Source organism: Bombus vancouverensis, chromosome 2 (genome assembly GCF_051014615.1).
Source record: "Bombus vancouverensis nearcticus chromosome 2, iyBomVanc1_principal, whole genome shotgun sequence".
Lineage (NCBI taxonomy): Eukaryota > Metazoa > Arthropoda > Insecta > Hymenoptera > Apidae > Bombus > Bombus vancouverensis.
Window position 1 is genome coordinate 1852813 of NC_134912.1, and position 17345 is coordinate 1870157.

The following is a 17345-nucleotide window of genomic DNA, read 5'->3' on the forward strand; positions in this document are numbered from 1 at the left end:
TAATATATTATCATTATAAATAATACATTAAGATTGATATAAAAATTCTACTTTATTGTTACACCTAACGACTCATTTGATTTTGCTTGATCAGAAAATTATTAAATTATATGTACTTTTACTTGCTAAAATGAATTTGCAAATATTATTCTAGTCTGTATATTGATTTTGGTATATCACAAATCTTCTATATTAATTTTCCAGATATAAAGTACTTCTTCTTTCAGTGTTTATTCGAATAGCACTATTGTTGCTTTTATTATCAACATTTCAGTTGTATTATATCATATTTTGTTATAATTGTCCAAAGTTTCCATCCAGTACACATCCCAATGTTGTACTTTTATATTGTAGTATCTAATTTCTGTCTTTTTTTCATTTAAAACATTTCCATGTATTTGTTCTGTTTTATATGTATATATATATATATTATATATATATTATATATATATGTATATTATATATATATTATATATATATATATATATGTATATTATATATATATTATATATATATATGTATATATATATACACACATATACATATCTTCATCTTTATTACAAAGTATTGCATCTAAATTCAGTGATTGTGACTGTTCTACTTGTTAATATTTAAATCATTACAATACTATTAATTATATTTTCCCTACAATACAATTAACGAAAATAATATTATTTTGGGAAAATTATTTCCATTAAATTCAAAATCTTTTCATTAATAATTATGTTTATGTTATGTCATATAACATATAATATATAGTTATCTACTCATATATTTCAATACAATAGAAACTTACATAAATATATCAATTTGTATACTACATAAATTAAGCTACATATCTTTTATAATAAAATATTTCTTCTATGCACGCATAGTAAAACCAGTAAAAAGGCTTTAATTTTGAAGTAGTAAAATTATTTTAGATTATTTTGCTTTTCTAACATTGCATCATAAAATTGATAATTTAATGAAAATGACAAGCAATATTTATCTATTATGTTTTACCTCTGTTTACATTAAAAATGTAGTGCACATTCCAATTTTCTTGTATACTAATATTATTTATTAATAACGACTTAATTAAAAAGTAGAATTTCCATAATATAAAAATTGAGAATGTGTTCAGTTACAATAATAAAAATGTAAAGCAAAAATAGGAACATTTATATATATATATTTATGTATTCAAAACTCTTTAAATGAAAATGGTCACAATCAACTGAATTATTTGTTTTGTAGCATTGCATATTAATATGTATCTTGTGTAAATTCTTCCTTTAATTATTCTTAGGAGGATACATGAATACAATACAGACTTTTAATGAACTTCTATAATTGATAATAAATAGTAGAGACTAATAGAGATGTTCGTGCTACATTTTATGTTGTGATATGAGTAAATAAAATAAGTCATAATATTTCAATCCTAGTCCATAGGCAATCCATATATCTTTTCATAAAATTATTATTATAGATTTATAAAGAAATATTTTGACATTGTAGATTATATGTTTTGTATATATAAATGCATTTTATTTAAGATAAATTACTTTAATATCATGCTAATAAATTTGATAATTACTATATTTGTTCTTAGAGTATTTTGTATTTTATATAGAAAAAAATCAAATTATAATTGTGACTAATAAGAAAGTTGTTTCAATGTGTAAAGTACTGTTATTTGATTCTTTATAGGAATACAATTTACAAAAAATAATTTATAAGAAGTATAGAGAATTTTAACTACAGGAAATTTTATATTTAGATATAGATTTATAATAATTGTATCAAACTCTAAAGAAGTGGACAAGAGAAAATGTTTTCATGCATCATTAAACCTAAAATTAAAATTTATGTATTATAGATTGTCCATGACTTGTAATTATATACATAAAAGAACAAAACCTTTTATAACAAAAATTACATTTAGCTAATAGCAATTTAAAAATTGTGTTATATATTCGAAACTAAAGTATAAATAAAAATTTATTCATTAATGATTCCAAATTCTATAATTTGTAAAAATTGGAAGTGTATGTACAATATTTCACTTTTAATCTAAGAAAAATATTTAATATATCCACAATAAAACTTCTTAATATTTTCAGTTTGTAATGAATGCAAATTAACATATTTGCCTCAAAAATTATGGATTGCATAAGAGGACTAATATATATTATAAATATATATTCTAAGAAGACTAAAATGAAACTTAATATTACAAAATTGTAGATAAATAATTTTTTCTTATTTTATTTAGAACTAATGTCATGGAATTTTGGGAAATATGTATATATATATATATATATATATATACACATATATATAGTATAAGGAGTTATTAAAATGTTTTGTTTTGGATAGGTCATACTATTTTATGTGAAATTTCATGTGAAGTAAGCAAATATATAAATAGTATCATCACATACATATACTTCAATTATTATTAAAGTCAATTATATTAATGTTAACGTTATTTTATAATCATTTTCCTTAAGTGTTGCACGGATTCTCTATAAGTCTGATTGTATGTATGTATTAAAGAAAGAAGAGGAAAGACGTAATTCTTTGATCACAACTATGTGATTATCATTACAAAAAAATGCTAAATATTAATTTAAAATATTAATTTTTGTTGTTATTAGCATTTTGTAAATATCTATTCACTCTGTGTAAGATTTTGAAATTGAATCTTGATTATGAAGAGTAGGATTTAATGTAATAGAATTTACTGAATTCTCCACAGCTATGTCTATTAACTTGGTAATTTGAATTTAAAACGTGATATACAGTAAACTAGCCAATTCAATATAGGCATGGCACATCAATTATCAATTACTAATTAATACTTGTAATCAATGTAAATCAGTTTCTTTCTCACTTATTTCCATCCATGTGTGATTTCTTAGTTTTGACAATAGTTTGTATTATAGTATATTCACTAATATTAAACTAAAATGTATAATATCCTTGCAAATCAATTTAAAAATGAAAAAAGATTTACTAAACGAATGTTGCTTTCGTTAAGTAACAGATGTACTGGTGAATATACTAACATTTATCATGGATATAATTTTTGGCTTTAACTAGATTATAATTTTCCTTTTTAGTAGTGTTATTTTCTAACAAGAAAAGGACTGCATAATATAATATGATGAATATAATCATTGTTCAAGAATTAACACTGATTAAATTTTAGAAGATAGGAAAACACTTCAGAGCACACATAGGCGGAGATTTATGAGATTTTCGGCAATATCTGTATATTTTATATGATTAAAAGAATAAAATTTTATGCAAAGAGTCCATAATATAAATTACAAAATCAGACAAAATTACAGATATCATTGGAGTAAATTATTAATTTGCCTTTCACGAAATAATGAACAAAACTTCTAATATATATAGTATTATATTATATGAAATTATTTTATGTTACATTTACTGAATATGTATGTATGTGTATAATGTATTTGCAATATTATTTGATATATTATATAAATCTGGTTTTTATTAGAATTTCAATCCATAACAATCAAATTACTTTATCAAGTATAATTTCCGATAATATGATATTATCAGTGATGTAGTAAAACGTTTTAAATTGATATTATATTGTTTGTACTTTACTTGGTACAAAACATTATGCATAGTCACAAGATAAGATTAATAAATTACAAAAGTTATTAATTACTGATTTTAATAGTTTTTGCATTTTTGTAAAAATTAAATTTCTATTCTATGTCAAATGATTACGTTTATATAAGTTTATAATATAATACTATGTAACAATACAAATTTCAACTTTTTATCCTTTTTAGCACTTTTTAATTTAAAACGCAATTGAAAATAATATTTAGAATTGGGTTATTATGAATCATATATACTATAAAGCTCATTTATTAATTACAATAAACTCTTCTATTAAAGATAAAATAAAATACTGATATTGATACATAAAATATTCCGATAAGGAATCTTCATTATTTCAGAATTAATTGTTTAACAATATTAAACTTTCCATTCCACATTAATATTTACGAAAAAATATTGTTACTGAAAAGATAATTATAAGATAATTAAAAAAATACACTGTCTGGCGTAGAATATTGATATAAGAATCACTTGACATAGAATAATTAAATGTCAAAACTTTGTACTAATACAGAATTTTATTCTGACTTATTTTATTCTCTTTTATAAAGTAATATGTTGGTTAATATATATATATATATATATCTTGTATATATATTTGTATATTGTAAATATTCGTAATTCGCAAAGATTTCATCGATATTTATTTCTGTGTTCTGAAGATGCTTTCTATTTTCAATATTATTAAACATATAAGTCCTCCACTGTTGCGCCACTTTTACGTTATTATAAGAAAAATTTGCTATAATTTGAATTCCACTTCATTTTCAACTTTTTCTATTCTTGAAACGCATCAGCATTGTAAGAATAATGCTGCATGAATCATAATAATTTTTAAGGATAATTCAAGCAAATTAAATCTTTATTGTATGATATAAGAATTCATACAAAGGACATTAACATAATAAATTTTAATACAGTACATGATGTAGGTCATAAGATAATCATCTTTCATTTCATTAACTTTGTATTTAAAAAAGTATGTGAAAAGGTAACATACAGAATAATATACTCTAACTCCTGCACTTGATGCATTAAATAGAGGTAAAAATTGTTTTTAGAAATAATATAGTAAAAGTATAGTATAGTATAGTAAAAATTTAAGCAATGCTGAAGTGTTTTAAATTAATTTGACTATTAATTGTGTTAAGTGATGAGAAAATACTAAATATACTTATATATAAAACATTTTTTCTAATCCATAACAATCAATCAATACAACATAACAAGCAATATTGTGAGAGATAGTCTAATTATCAATAATAATATTCTTTATTACAATGACAATTATCATTTTATTTTATACGTATATATGTATATTTATATAGCTTAATTAATAAAGTTTAAAGACTAGTATCTTTATAAGAAAAATACAGTAAAATTAAATATAAAATGCAATTAACGTCTGTAATTGGCCTTCGTTTGTCAAGATTTCCATGTCTAATTAAATTAATATGTCCTTTGAATTATACGACTGGAGAGGAGGACATGTTTATCACTTAAACTTTAAACAGATTAGTTTGATGAATAGATAATAAAAATAAACGATATTTAATAATTATTCGCATTTCATAACCTTCCCATACCTCTTTTATTATAAACTATTTCACTAAAACTAGATAATTATTGAATTATTGATCAATCATTATGTAAATATTAGAAGTAGCAAATTTTAGTAAAGGAAGATAGATAAATGTTCAGAAATACAACGATTAATGTACTCATCAATATATAGATGTATTTAAAAATTGACAATAAAAATATATCGTGAAGCGTTATAGTAACAAAGAAGTTTAAATTTTATTAAAATACATTTTAGTAATTGCAATACAACAAAATGCTACATTTCATTTCATATTGAGCGCTTACTTTATACAGTTATATAAACGTAGTGTGTATAATATAACAAATATTTTTACATTATAATGTAAACATAAGAAATAAATTGTATTATACAAATGCATTTAGATTTGTGGACATAAAATCTTATTTTGTTGGTGAAAAGTTAGTTGGTCTTAATATACGGGAATGTGTTTCCCTAATTAATGGTACAGTATATGCAACACATTCATCCCATCCTGGAGATCTCCATGCACTTTCACGAGTTTCCATTCGCGCTTGGAGATTTTTGTAGCCTGGAAATGAACATGTCTTTTATTCTTACAAACATATAGATTATATATATTTAATATAAATTATATATATCTTTTCTGTGAATTAATATTATATATAGTTCATATTGTTAATCTGGTACGTAAGGAATGCATAAATAATATTAACATTAATACCTACACCAAATGTGATGAACATTATATAATCTGCCAATTTGTGAAAAGAAACCAGCAAAAGGTTCATTGTTGTTACGTCTATAATTGATGGCTTTTGCCCAATTATTACCCCATTCAATCATAGTACCAGGCTGTAACCTATAACTACGTATTTCATATATATTGGAACCATTTCGTTTTGTAAGCGGAGGCCAATAGCTAAATGCCAATAAATATTGTAAATAACGCGACCGTAGATATTTGCCATTTTCTTTGAATAATTGTTGATATGCCTGAGAGTAAACAATATTATATATAACATATAATTATCATATAACAATAAATAATAAAATAATATATGAAATGTTTGTTTTATATTACTATATATAAATAAATTTATTTAATTCTCATACCTCTTCTTTAGACAATTCAATTTGTGTGCGGTCAACACTATCATAGCCACCAGAGTATCGCCATAGATGCAACGCTTGATCGATATCACCAGCTACGACAGTCCATGAACCAACAAGCTCCAATTTCAATTCAGATTTCTTGGAGTTTATAATGTTAACAATCTCTTCACTGTAATATTCCAAAATACAAACATGTCCCCATATAATTTTCCTAATATAAATAATTCTCTGTGCATGCCAATTCTGCGACATAAACAAAATCTAATATTTTTTTGAAACTTCAAGAAAAACAATTTTGAAAGAATTTTTGTGCGAGTATTCTAAACATGTTTATGATTTAAACATACGACTTGACATTAAGATAAAGGGAATGTAAACAAAATTAACTTACTAATTGGTCAAATATTTATCAATGGAATCGGGTCGAATATTGTGCGTGTGCAAGGCGTAAATAACTCCTTTATCTGACAGCATCCTTGAATGAGACTCTTTGGTTGGCTCGATTTTTCTTACGAAAAGCTTGTTTATCCATCCTTCGCTGATATCCTGTCGGATCGATGACCTTGCAAAAGATCTACAACACACACGATGTGGCTATTGCCCTAAAAAGCCGCCGTTTATATACTAGCTCGCGTAGATTATACACGAAACATATGAAAAAAGGGCTCTTCAAAGTTTTGCAGTCGTGATCGCCTACCGGCTGGTAACAAATGACGGTAGTTTAGTTTTGCCGATCACCGTGATCTGCACGGCTCTGAATCTTCTAAAAACGGCAGCCATTCTTACTGGATCCTCGCGTACAGATCTCTTCTGGTTTGTGTCCAATCAAGATCAAAGCGTAATTTCGACAGTGCTGCAACTAAATACGCGGCGCTTTCAATTACATTCCCGGAGAAACCGATCGTTATTGTTGGTCTATTCTTATTTATCTCCATTCGCGATTTCTTCTTCTTAACACGAAATAAAACTTACAACCGTGAAAAATACACCTGTCTGATAAACTATGGAATTTAGTGTCACAGCGCTTGCGTCTTTCAATAAAATATTTTATTCTTGATGCGGCAATGACGTCAAAATACTAGTTCCATTCTGATTTATTTCCTGATTGAGAGGGATGTAATAACTTGCAATAATAGTGTCATATATGGGAAGAAAATTAGTACATATATAATTTAGCTTGTATAATATAAATTTATAAATGAGGAAAAATTTCAGAAACAAAGATATAAATGGATATGTAAAAATGAAAAAATTTATAAGTATATAAATGCAAATTTTAAAAAGTTCAATATTCATGCAAATAAACATTACACATTTTTGATTTTAAAAACGTGCTACAATAAATACTTTTTAAATTTTTATTCGCGTTTATATATATATACAAGATATAATAATCTATTATGTAGTACATAAATTTACTTATTTTTTAAGAAAGGATACATATATAAGAATACATATATATATATATATATGTATTATCAGGTATTATATATATATATATATATATATATATATATGTACTATTTATTTACTGTAATATTATTAAGATTTGTACACTTTTATTTGTTATTGAAAATATTTTTGAATTATATGTTTTTTTAAATTCAATATCTATTTTATGAAATACATATGTATAATAATATGTTATAAGTCTTTATTGCTAATCATCGTGTTTACATTCTTTCGATAGCATTATCGGACATCTATAAGTAACCTAATTTTGATAATATTAAATTTGGCTAGGTTTGAACTTGTTACATGGGATGTTAGGTTAACACGGTCAATTATATACATTAATCTTTATAATTCATTATTAATTTAATTTAATAATAGGAAGAGAGTAAATAATGAAATGATAATAAAATTATAAAATTAATTTTTTTCTATGATTTTATTTTGGTAACATAACACTAAACATTTATTGTATTCTGATGTAGTTCCTTTATTATTCAAATTTACTGTAAATTTTGTGTAGTTTAATGTATTATACTAGTTAATTTGAAAATGGAAAACGCAGAAGTTATAGAGCACTTTTATGGTGTATATTTACTATATTGTATGAATCCAAAATATAAGGGAAGGACATATATAGGATATACAGTTGATCCTTGTCGTCGACTTAAGAAACATAATGCTGGAAAAGAACATGGAGGTGCATGGAAAACGAGTAATAAAGGGCCATGGTAATTATATAATTTTTAAATAACCATGAAATATGTTATTCTTTGTTATGTTAATTACATGTAAGTTGTAAAAAAGATACCTTGTTTCCTTTTAGGAATATGGTATTAATTATTCATGGCTTTCCAAATAATACATCCGCCCTTAGGGTACGTTCATTTAATTTTATAAAAAAAGAATTATGTAGCACTCTATCAGTAATTTTTGCATTTGAAGTTTAATTTGTTTTTACTTTTAGTTTGAGTGGGCTTGGCAACACCCTCATATTAGTCGCCGTTTGAAACATGTGCCTAAGAAAAAATCACAACAGAAAGTAATTGAATTTTGCTTTCTGGTTCTGTCAAATATGTTAAAAGTTGGACCTTGGTGTCGCTTACCTTTAACAATTCGTTGGCTAGATTATGAGTTCTTTGAAAAGTACTCTAGCTATGTTTCAGCTCCAATGCATATGCCTATATGTCATGGAAAAGTAATTTCCAAAAAGATTAAGAAGACAAATGATACAATAGAAACGTTGGATGAATCATCTATAATCTGTTCTATTTGTAATGTACCTCTAGATGCAACAAAACAAGCAGTTAGCTGTATAAAACCTAGCTGTTCATTAATATCTCATTTAATTTGTTTGGCACAATTGTTTCGTAAAGGCAACATGATTTTACCAATTGAAGGTACTTGCCCTATTTGTAATACCAATGTTTTATGGGGGGATTTAATTAGAAAAAAGATTGGTTGTTATGGAAATTTGCAAGAAGTTTCTAGTGATGAAGATTATTATACTTGAGGTAAATTATATAAACTTTTTCAATTGTATATAGTTTTAACAATGATAACAATGAATATATCAACAATTTAAGATCATCTAATTGCTCCAACTTTTTATTATTTTTAAAGTTTTATCTGTAAAAGAAAATTTTGAAAATAAAATGAATTATTATTATAACATTTTCTTATTTTGTATCATGTGCAAATAATTAAGTTAATAAGCTACTATTATAGGCTACTACTAATAACTTGATTTTTAAAATTTGTAATACAACAATTCAACGAAGAAAATGTTAGGAAAAATAACGCTTTTACATTTTATACAAAGATTTCATAAATGTATTACTAGTTGATATTATATATCTTTATTTCATGAAACAAAAATTTCATATCTCATATTCTAGCTGAAAAAGACATAAATGTATATTAAATATTGATTATTTCATTTATTTAACAGCTATATGTCTGTAAAAAACAACAAATCATGTATATTTATCAGTCTTTATTTTTAACTAGTCGACAGATCAAAATATATTTATATATTATGTATATATATGTGTTTGTTGTGTGTCGTGCGTGCGTGCACGTGATGTGTGTGTGTGCTGTGTACTTTATGTAGAGACATAACATTATTTGATAAGGAGAGATACAAGAAAATTCCTCTGTTTCATTGATACTTAATTACAACCGCAATTAAATTGAAAGCTAAATCAAGACCAGCTTGATCCTTTTGTGCGAGAACTTTTTTACGTCGAAATTAAAACATCGTGAGATTATGATCCCTCGAGATTTCAATTAATAACGTATATTTCTTGTGCGCACTTCGATCACATCAACAAGCGTCTAGGTTCCTAATTTCCAATTTTTCACCTTAATTCGCTGTCAAGTGCACCTAGAGTTTCTATTTCAATTCACTATACGAGGTTACGAAATATTTCAAACATGGAAATTTGGGGTGTATTGCAACATTATTCCATTTACTTCCTGGAAATTCAGAATTGTACTTGCGTATATTTGTACACTGTTGAATAACTACTCGAATGTGTACTTTCTTTCTTTCATTCTCGAAAGGAACGCAATTGTGTCGATTTGTGAAGTTCAGGCACATTGACGTTCAAGAACACACAGCGAAGGAAGAAACTGGAAGATACGAAGGAAATACCAAGCGGAAGTAGAATGAGTATAAGAGGACAAAAGGAAGAAAGAGAGGTCGAGCTCACTTTAGTTTTTAAAATTTCTACGAAAAATTAAAGATTAATTCATCTTTACACGTGAATCAACGTTGAGCTTTGCATAAACATATATTAAATTGCTTAAAATTAAATTTGAAAGCATCTGTGCTGTAATGTTTAAATATTATCTATATATCATATTTGTGCGTGTAAATCTACAATTAAATGATTTATATTTTCCATAATGATTATTTAACAACAAATAAGGACAACAGTAAAATATATTACAAACAAAATTATTCTAGTAAAAATTTATTTTATATGAAATGCATTTTTTTGAGTAGCTGACACTTTTCACTACATATTAATATCAATACGAATAAGAAGATTCTCATAATAATGTCAAGACTCAACGTTGTATAGAAAATGCGTGTCATATATTCAAATATACGAAGTTCGACGATGAAAATCAAACAATATGTCGACCCTCTTAATCTTCCAGTTTGTCCATTTTTGTTTGCGTATAATCGTACATGTAAAATTGTACAGAACACGACTCTTCCATCGATCATATTGCTACTCTATTATTAATATTCCATTTGTTTTTTTCTAATTTAACTTAGTAGCCTCATGAGGTAGCACAACTCTTTTGGTAAGACTTGGCATAGTGACGTAATTCCGGGAATTATTTTCTATACCATGATTCTGAGGCAATTCCAGGCATTCTAAATTTGGTGACGTCAGGCATTCGTGGATGAAACTACAAACTGTATTTACGTAGGCATCACGATAAGTAGCATAATGCTTGACGTGCGGAGAATTGGTGAAAAGTACCAGCTGCACTCGTACACCACGTTCTGCTCGTCGACTGGCGAATTTCTCGACGTCCTTGAAATACGAACAAGTATAATATATAAGTTCATATAAAAGAATAAAATACAAATACATTTAATCTGCTGTGGATTCTTGCAATTAACTATTATGTCAAGGATATACATACCGCTGCCGGAATTAAAGTGTCAGTGTTCGAATAAAGAAACAATTGCGGCCAAGAATAGGATTCTTCTGCAAGACCGATCGGGTTCGTTTGCACTGGATAACCACGTCCAAGGGCGTGAGCGATCACCTAAATCAAGATTTAAATTGGTAATACTAATAAATTCGATACAAAAGGAATGTAATGTCTAGACTACGGATTTTTATTAATTAAATTTATATTTTTATGAACACAACAAAGAAATAGAACCTAGACAGGGATTTCTTTTATTCACTAAATATTATATTTAATTATTAAATTTCGCAAAATGTATAAAAATCCATAGTCCAGTAATATCTTTATTAATACCTCTAAAAACCAAAGTATAGAGAGGAAGATCGTAATGAGGAAGGACATTGGTATGTTTGTAAGTGGATGTCCGCCGATGATTGCGCTAATTGCTTTGAAAAGAGCGGTTAATCTTCTTTCTCCCGGTGCGCTATCAAATATCACTCCTTTGACCTAGAATTTCAATGTTAATGTATATTATGTGAAGCAATGATGTAGAGAATGTTGGAAAGGTGAAAGGTAACAGTATTTTTTACCTTAAGCGGTGAGTTAGCTTGTTGCATCGCAAGGCTTACATGTTGATATAGAAACGCACCGCCGTTACTGAAGACATGGAAGAATATCGGGTGTTGATCTAAACTCTTGTCTGTGATTACCTGGATCAACCGTTTGCCAATATGAGGCATTTTGTCTCTTCGCCAAAATAGACATTCTACTGGTGCCGTGTATCGTAGCGTGATGCAGCTTGAGAAAGGAACATTATTTATCAATATGTATTAAATAATTTGTAAATCTCTACTATATAGAAGTATATAATATATTTTATAGATTATTAGAGTATCGTTCGACTTATACTACGTTTTATATCCGAAAACATTGAAATGTATGGATGGTACAATAAATTACTTACTATAAAAGCATTTCATAGAAAAATAGTATAAACATAAATGCATAGAATATATCTTCTATTATTGATCCAAAATAATGTTTATGATTAATTAATTATTGACTTGTGTAATATTATATTATTATATGTTTTAGTGATTGTAAAGTACGATTGAGTTATTGATTGCTAACGATAAATTCTAATAATACAACAACATTCACTAGGAATTCGAATAAATAAAAAAATTCATTTCGGAAGTCAAATTCTAAATTGTTATCGATTAAATAAACAAGTATCATCGGCATGATATTGCCGGCATTTTCTACTATGTCTTATCAACAGTTTTATGACACTTAATTCTACATTTTCTTCCAATATTTTGTCATAAAAAATACATGCGTGTACAACGTATATCCATCCTTCTACTTTAACACTTGCTCATCAAACTGTTACTCCACAAAATCTATCATCACGGACCATCGCGTAAAAACTATTGTCTATATTCTCATCCTCAACTTCCAGTTATACGAAAGAATGAAAAAGCAAGAAGAAAGAAATTAATCGGAAAAGAAGGAACAGTTAAAAGGGGGGAGGGCTAGTTTTGCAAAACATCAGTACCTCTTCTCTTCGTAAATTGCGCTGTACTTGGCCAGATATTTGTCTTGACAGCCGGCCCATCCTAGTAGCACTATTACCGGTCGTTTGTCCTCCTTGTAAACGAATACGAACTCTTCACGTTGATCCTGACTACCGGTGGTTAACGTTGGATCCTTCGGGGACGGCGGAAACGACGGGAACATGATGTAATAGTCGAGGTCCTCTTGATTGCTCATCTTTCCTGCTTCTCGTTCTCCTCCTCGTGAGGATGCGAGAGAAAGAAGGAGAGAAAGAAACACAGAAGGTGAGGGGGGCTGCAAGCTAACGGGGTGAGGGAAAAGGTTGGGAGGAGGGGAGGGAAGAGGGAGTTAGTAGCGGTAACGAAAGGGAGGACAAATCACCCCTCTACCGCGAGGGATCCTCGTTCCGAGTTGAGCTTGCGTCGCTGTCGTAGTCGAGAGAACCGAGCTGCCAGAGGATCGATATCAAAGGCTCGTATGGTTGTATACCAAAGTTAGATGTCACGAATGAGGACGTCGACGTTTAACATTGGCCTCTCTACGTAGAGAGAGTGTTTTTTATTTCTTCCTGGACGTCACCGTTGACGGGACTCTCCATTAGTCGAATCTTTACCGATCGATAGCGAATATCGATTTCGGTCGATGTGGACCATACATGATAGCTGATAATAGACTATCGGGTTTGGCGCTGAGGTTCACGATGCTGCGGTGCGGATGTAATGCCATGTTACACGTGTGCAAAAATTTTATGCGTTTTAGCTGACGCGGAATTTCACAGCTAATAGTGGTATCATATAGAATTATTAAGTTGGATCCTGATAGTTGTAGATATCGTCATGGTAATGTAAATTGATTGGTGATGATAGCAATAATGTATTATAATATGATGTGCAACATTATGGTAATAATGTTAATTAAATGTTTAAATAATCGTTGATTAAGAATGAGAAATATTTCTTGTGTTAACATTTTTTATGTTATACATTTTACAAAGAAAAATTTTGTAGTTACATGTGTACTGTAAATGTAGATTATGTAAAAAATAAAGTTACTATGAAACACACAAAGCAGAATTGATGGCATTGATTTATTTTTACTCCTATGGCAGTGTTGCGCAAAATGACGTATTATCATGATAGGCGAAATACGGATGAGTTATAAAGTAAGCCTAACTAGTCTTGTTTATAACCTAATATTCTATTAGCATTTTTTGTACTATACATATATTAGTTTGGAGGGTTGCGAATTTTTTGAACTCTTGTGTCAATATTATCGATACAATGTAGAATAAAATTAGAATTTTATTAATGACAGTAATATTATAACATATACTTAATCTCCAGGCCTTAAATTGAAATCTCAAATATACACTACAAGATTGCAATAACTGATTTCCAGATATTCTAGAATTCATGGATATTAAGACCACCAGGCCTCAATCATTTAAAAAATTCCCAGACTCCAAATCGCAGATTACCAACCACAATCCCCCAGATACCAAATCCAGACCCTAGATCTTAAAACTATCAAAACCTAGATCTTTAAGTTCTAATTAAAAACTAGCTCAGAATTTCTAGATCTTAACTTTTAGGCTTCACACTCATAGATTTAAACTTTAGTATCTCCAAATAACAGAGTTTAGAATTTTCAAAATTCAGAGCCCTGGTCTCAGAATTATCAAATTGCAGAATTCTCTTTGATAGTAGTAGATTTTAATTCTAACCGCTAGGGGTATTATAATTCTAATTTTATTCTATGTTCAGTTGATAATATTGGAAGCCAACCCATCAACGAAGATCCATTCAAAGATTGTTTATTATTATACATATGTATATTGATTATTTATTACAACATACTATGTATTTTCGCTGGCGAGGTGTAGCTTGTTAGTACTATTTATAATCCTATTTTGTAAAACAATCATTTAGCAAAACCAGTATTATTCTGTAGTTCTCTCCGGAAACAGTTACCACCTTTTATCTGCTTTGTCGGTACAGGTGAACATGCTTGAATAGTGGTGCCCTCTGTTCGGATTAGTTTATCCGGAATATTGTCAGCGAGCAGGCGCTGGACCGCTTTCTGAGGCTGCGTGCGAGATGAAGAGCGTAAGACAGAGAAGGACCGAGATTCAAACTCGAAATCTAACGAGGAACTCTCAGAGCCACGAGAGTGGCCGCGCGATACGGCACGGGTGTTTGAAAACAGCCGATAACAGTGTGCATCGCGCCATGTGTACCGAGAAAAGTGCGAATTTCCTGTGGCTCCTTTGTTCCATATCGCTTTTCTGTGGATTTGTTCTTCCATACGGTGAGTACACGGATCAAATTCGATAAAACTTTATCGTCCTCAGGAGTTGTCATTAAAAAATTAAGCCTCCTTTTAGTAATACAAGCAGTAATTGTTCGGCGACAAATGTTTTTTTTCCTTCTTATGGTGGCCACTAGTTATATTCATTTACGATTTATGACAACAATGTGAAATTTGTGTGATTAAAAAGCATTTTGATTACAAGGAGAGTCATGAATATGAGGTTTGACATTTTTTATAGAAAGAAAATAGGAGCTGTATAAAAATTTGTTTAATAAAATCGTTTTATGTGAATAGTAAGTTAATAGCAGGTCAATATATTATAGATATTAGTAGGTTAAGGCTGATTTTAGATTAATGTTGATTAATATGTAATACTAGATTAATGTTGATTGTTACTTAAAAACCTTTAATACGCTATTGTTCAAACATTACACTGACAGTGATATTTGTGTTTATTGCTTTGGAAGGTTTCTTTCAAGATACTTTATTACTTGGACTATTTTTTAAATATCTACGTAGTACTGTTGTTTTTACATATGTGATAGTATAAAATTTGAGTAGAAATAGAAAATAGACGTTTTTGACTATAAAAGGAGTCTTCTTCATATAAAATACTTTCACTAATATTCATTTACTTTACCAATTCTTGTATTTGATTCGTATTTCTTCTATTTCTGCGATAGAATCGCTTCGATAAAAATAAACAAATGCTAACAAAATTTTTCAAATTTCGAAATGACAAACGATATATATCAAACAAATTTCATTAATACTAAACGTTATATTTTTCGTTTACTAAAATAAACTGAAATAACGAAATAACCAAGAAATTACCAATTATAAAACAACAAATTTTTCTTTAACACGATTATCTTTTTTTAATTTGATTTTTTCATATTTTTGCGTGTAACTTTTTTAAACAAACTTTTCAGTTTTATCATACGAACGAAGGAAACGACCAGATTCACGTATGCATACAAAATAGCAACCACAAAATGATAGCAAGTTTGTCAATTAACGTAACGAACAAGGTTGACGTTTAATTATGAAACAGTATCGTGTTCCGTGTTTCATTCATCTATTCCTCGACGTTGGAATGCGTTTATGATGTTAAACAAGGATCTCTTTTCGAGGGCCGCACGATTTCGTCTTTGAAATCGTCATTGAATAGTCATCGAAAGTAACCCAAATAACGGATTGCTATTTCGAGGGACCAATTTTTCGCGCGGATTTTCCATTTGAGCTATTGCTCATGGAATTAATGACTTAAGATCGATCTATTTCAGATGGCTATAAAAGAACTGATTCATTGATATTCACGTTTTAACCACGCGTTAAATTTGACAAATATGATTCAATAAATTTTGCAGACATTGATGCAAATTCATATTTTTATGAATGTTACTGATAAAATTATTTGATATCGTTATAATGAGTATTATATTTTACACATTTTTATATACTATTTATACCCCGGGCATCTTTGCGCCGTTATATTTCTCACATATATATAAAAATTCGCAGTTTAATTATGAGAATTTTGTGAAGATGCACAGTGTTCCAAATAGGTAAATTAATTGAATAAAATACATATTTCGTTGCTTACGTAGAAAATATTAAACATTTATAAATAACTGTTATACTGAATATTCAATTTGTATAGCTCTACCTGTATGCCATCCATAATTTTATGTATAAAAATATGTCTTGGAAAAAGTTAACTTCTTTATCTTTTAATAATTCTATTGATATATTTAGTTTTGCATTATCATGGCAGTGATGGGAAAGAAAATATTGTTTTTCCTCTTTTCATTCTTTACTATTGTTACAACAAAAATAAATCTTTAGGAACTGGGTTTTGGACGAGTGACGAAGCGGCATATTCTGACTAAATAGAGCGCGTTTCAAAAAGAATATTCGACGACGAAGAACGGTCGGAGTGTTTATATCGCTTCAACCATTTATTTTTCATTTCTTTGCTTGTGAAAGGCGTTTACGTTTCTATGAAAAATCGAATTTGAGTAAACGAATTCTG

At 28.2% G+C, this 17345-nt stretch overlaps 4 protein-coding genes across 7 annotated transcripts in view; 2 read left to right on the plus strand and 2 right to left on the minus strand.

Annotated features, from left to right (window-relative positions):
* Positions 1–5429: 5429 nt before the first annotated feature.
* Nipsnap (protein nipsnap) lies at positions 5430–7406 on the minus strand. 2 transcript variants are annotated; one of them, XM_076625058.1, is made up of 6 exons: positions 7307–7406; positions 7032–7193; positions 6726–6908; positions 6335–6503; positions 5947–6214; positions 5430–5789 (listed from the first exon to the last, which is right to left on the minus strand). In XM_076625058.1, the coding sequence occupies exons 2-6, from the start codon at positions 7112–7114 to the stop codon at positions 5641–5643; spliced, it is 852 nt and encodes a 283-aa protein (XP_076481173.1). In that variant the 5' UTR covers positions 7115–7193; positions 7307–7406; the 3' UTR covers positions 5430–5640. The 2 variants fall into 2 exon arrangements, with proteins under 2 accessions (XP_076481173.1, XP_033202580.1); XM_033346689.2 differs by having other exon boundaries at positions 7032–7379.
* Positions 7407–7916: 510 nt separating this feature from the next.
* On the plus strand, positions 7917–9458 carry slx1 (structure-specific endonuclease subunit SLX1). Its single transcript, XM_033346680.2, has 3 exons — positions 7917–8517; positions 8613–8664; positions 8754–9458. The coding sequence occupies exons 1-3, from the start codon at positions 8339–8341 to the stop codon at positions 9297–9299; spliced, it is 777 nt and encodes a 258-aa protein (XP_033202571.1). The 5' UTR covers positions 7917–8338; the 3' UTR covers positions 9300–9458.
* A 309-nt stretch (positions 9459–9767) lies between these two features.
* LOC117163933 (transmembrane protein 53) lies at positions 9768–13763 on the minus strand. Its single transcript, XM_033346679.2, has 5 exons — positions 13002–13763; positions 12034–12241; positions 11798–11950; positions 11453–11578; positions 9768–11340 (listed from the first exon to the last, which is right to left on the minus strand). The coding sequence occupies exons 1-5, from the start codon at positions 13214–13216 to the stop codon at positions 11062–11064; spliced, it is 981 nt and encodes a 326-aa protein (XP_033202570.1). The 5' UTR covers positions 13217–13763; the 3' UTR covers positions 9768–11061.
* A 1343-nt stretch (positions 13764–15106) lies between these two features.
* Positions 15107–17345, plus strand: part of LOC117163931 (uncharacterized) — a 91482-nt gene continuing 89243 nt past the window's right edge. For 2 of the 3 annotated variants that reach the window (XM_033346676.2, XM_033346677.2), the window contains exon 1: positions 15108–15307. In XM_033346676.2, coding sequence (XP_033202567.2) covers positions 15229–15307 — 79 coding nt within the window. In that variant the 5' untranslated portion in view covers positions 15108–15228. Of the gene's footprint in view, positions 15308–17345 lie in introns of all 3 variants that reach the window. The other variant, XM_033346678.2, reaches the window with a different exon arrangement.

Bases quoted from the DNA above. Each gene is read 5' to 3' on its own strand.
- Nipsnap (XM_076625058.1), bottom strand. From the start codon at position 7,114: ATGGCTGCCGTTTTTAGAAGATTCAGAGCCGTGCAGATCACGGTGATC. The intron at 6,909-7,031 runs GTAGGCGATCAC...TGTGTGTTGTAG, and splicing joins CCGTCATTTGTTACCAGCCG to ATCTTTTGCAAGGTCATCGA. The intron at 6,504-6,725 runs GTAAGTTAATTT...GGAATATTACAG, and splicing joins GATAAATATTTGACCAATTA to TGAAGAGATTGTTAACATTA.
- slx1 (XM_033346680.2), top strand. From the start codon at position 8,339: ATGGAAAACGCAGAAGTTATAGAGCACTTTTATGGTGTATATTTACTA. The intron at 8,518-8,612 runs GTAATTATATAA...GTTTCCTTTTAG, and splicing joins ACGAGTAATAAAGGGCCATG to GAATATGGTATTAATTATTC. The intron at 8,665-8,753 runs GTACGTTCATTT...TTTTACTTTTAG, and splicing joins ATAATACATCCGCCCTTAGG to TTTGAGTGGGCTTGGCAACA.
- LOC117163933 (XM_033346679.2), bottom strand. From the start codon at position 13,216: ATGAGCAATCAAGAGGACCTCGACTATTACATCATGTTCCCGTCGTTT. The intron at 11,951-12,033 runs GTAAAAAATACT...TTGAAATTCTAG, and splicing joins AAGCTAACTCACCGCTTAAG to GTCAAAGGAGTGATATTTGA. The intron at 11,579-11,797 runs GTATTAATAAAG...ATCTTGATTTAG, and splicing joins CTATACTTTGGTTTTTAGAG to GTGATCGCTCACGCCCTTGG.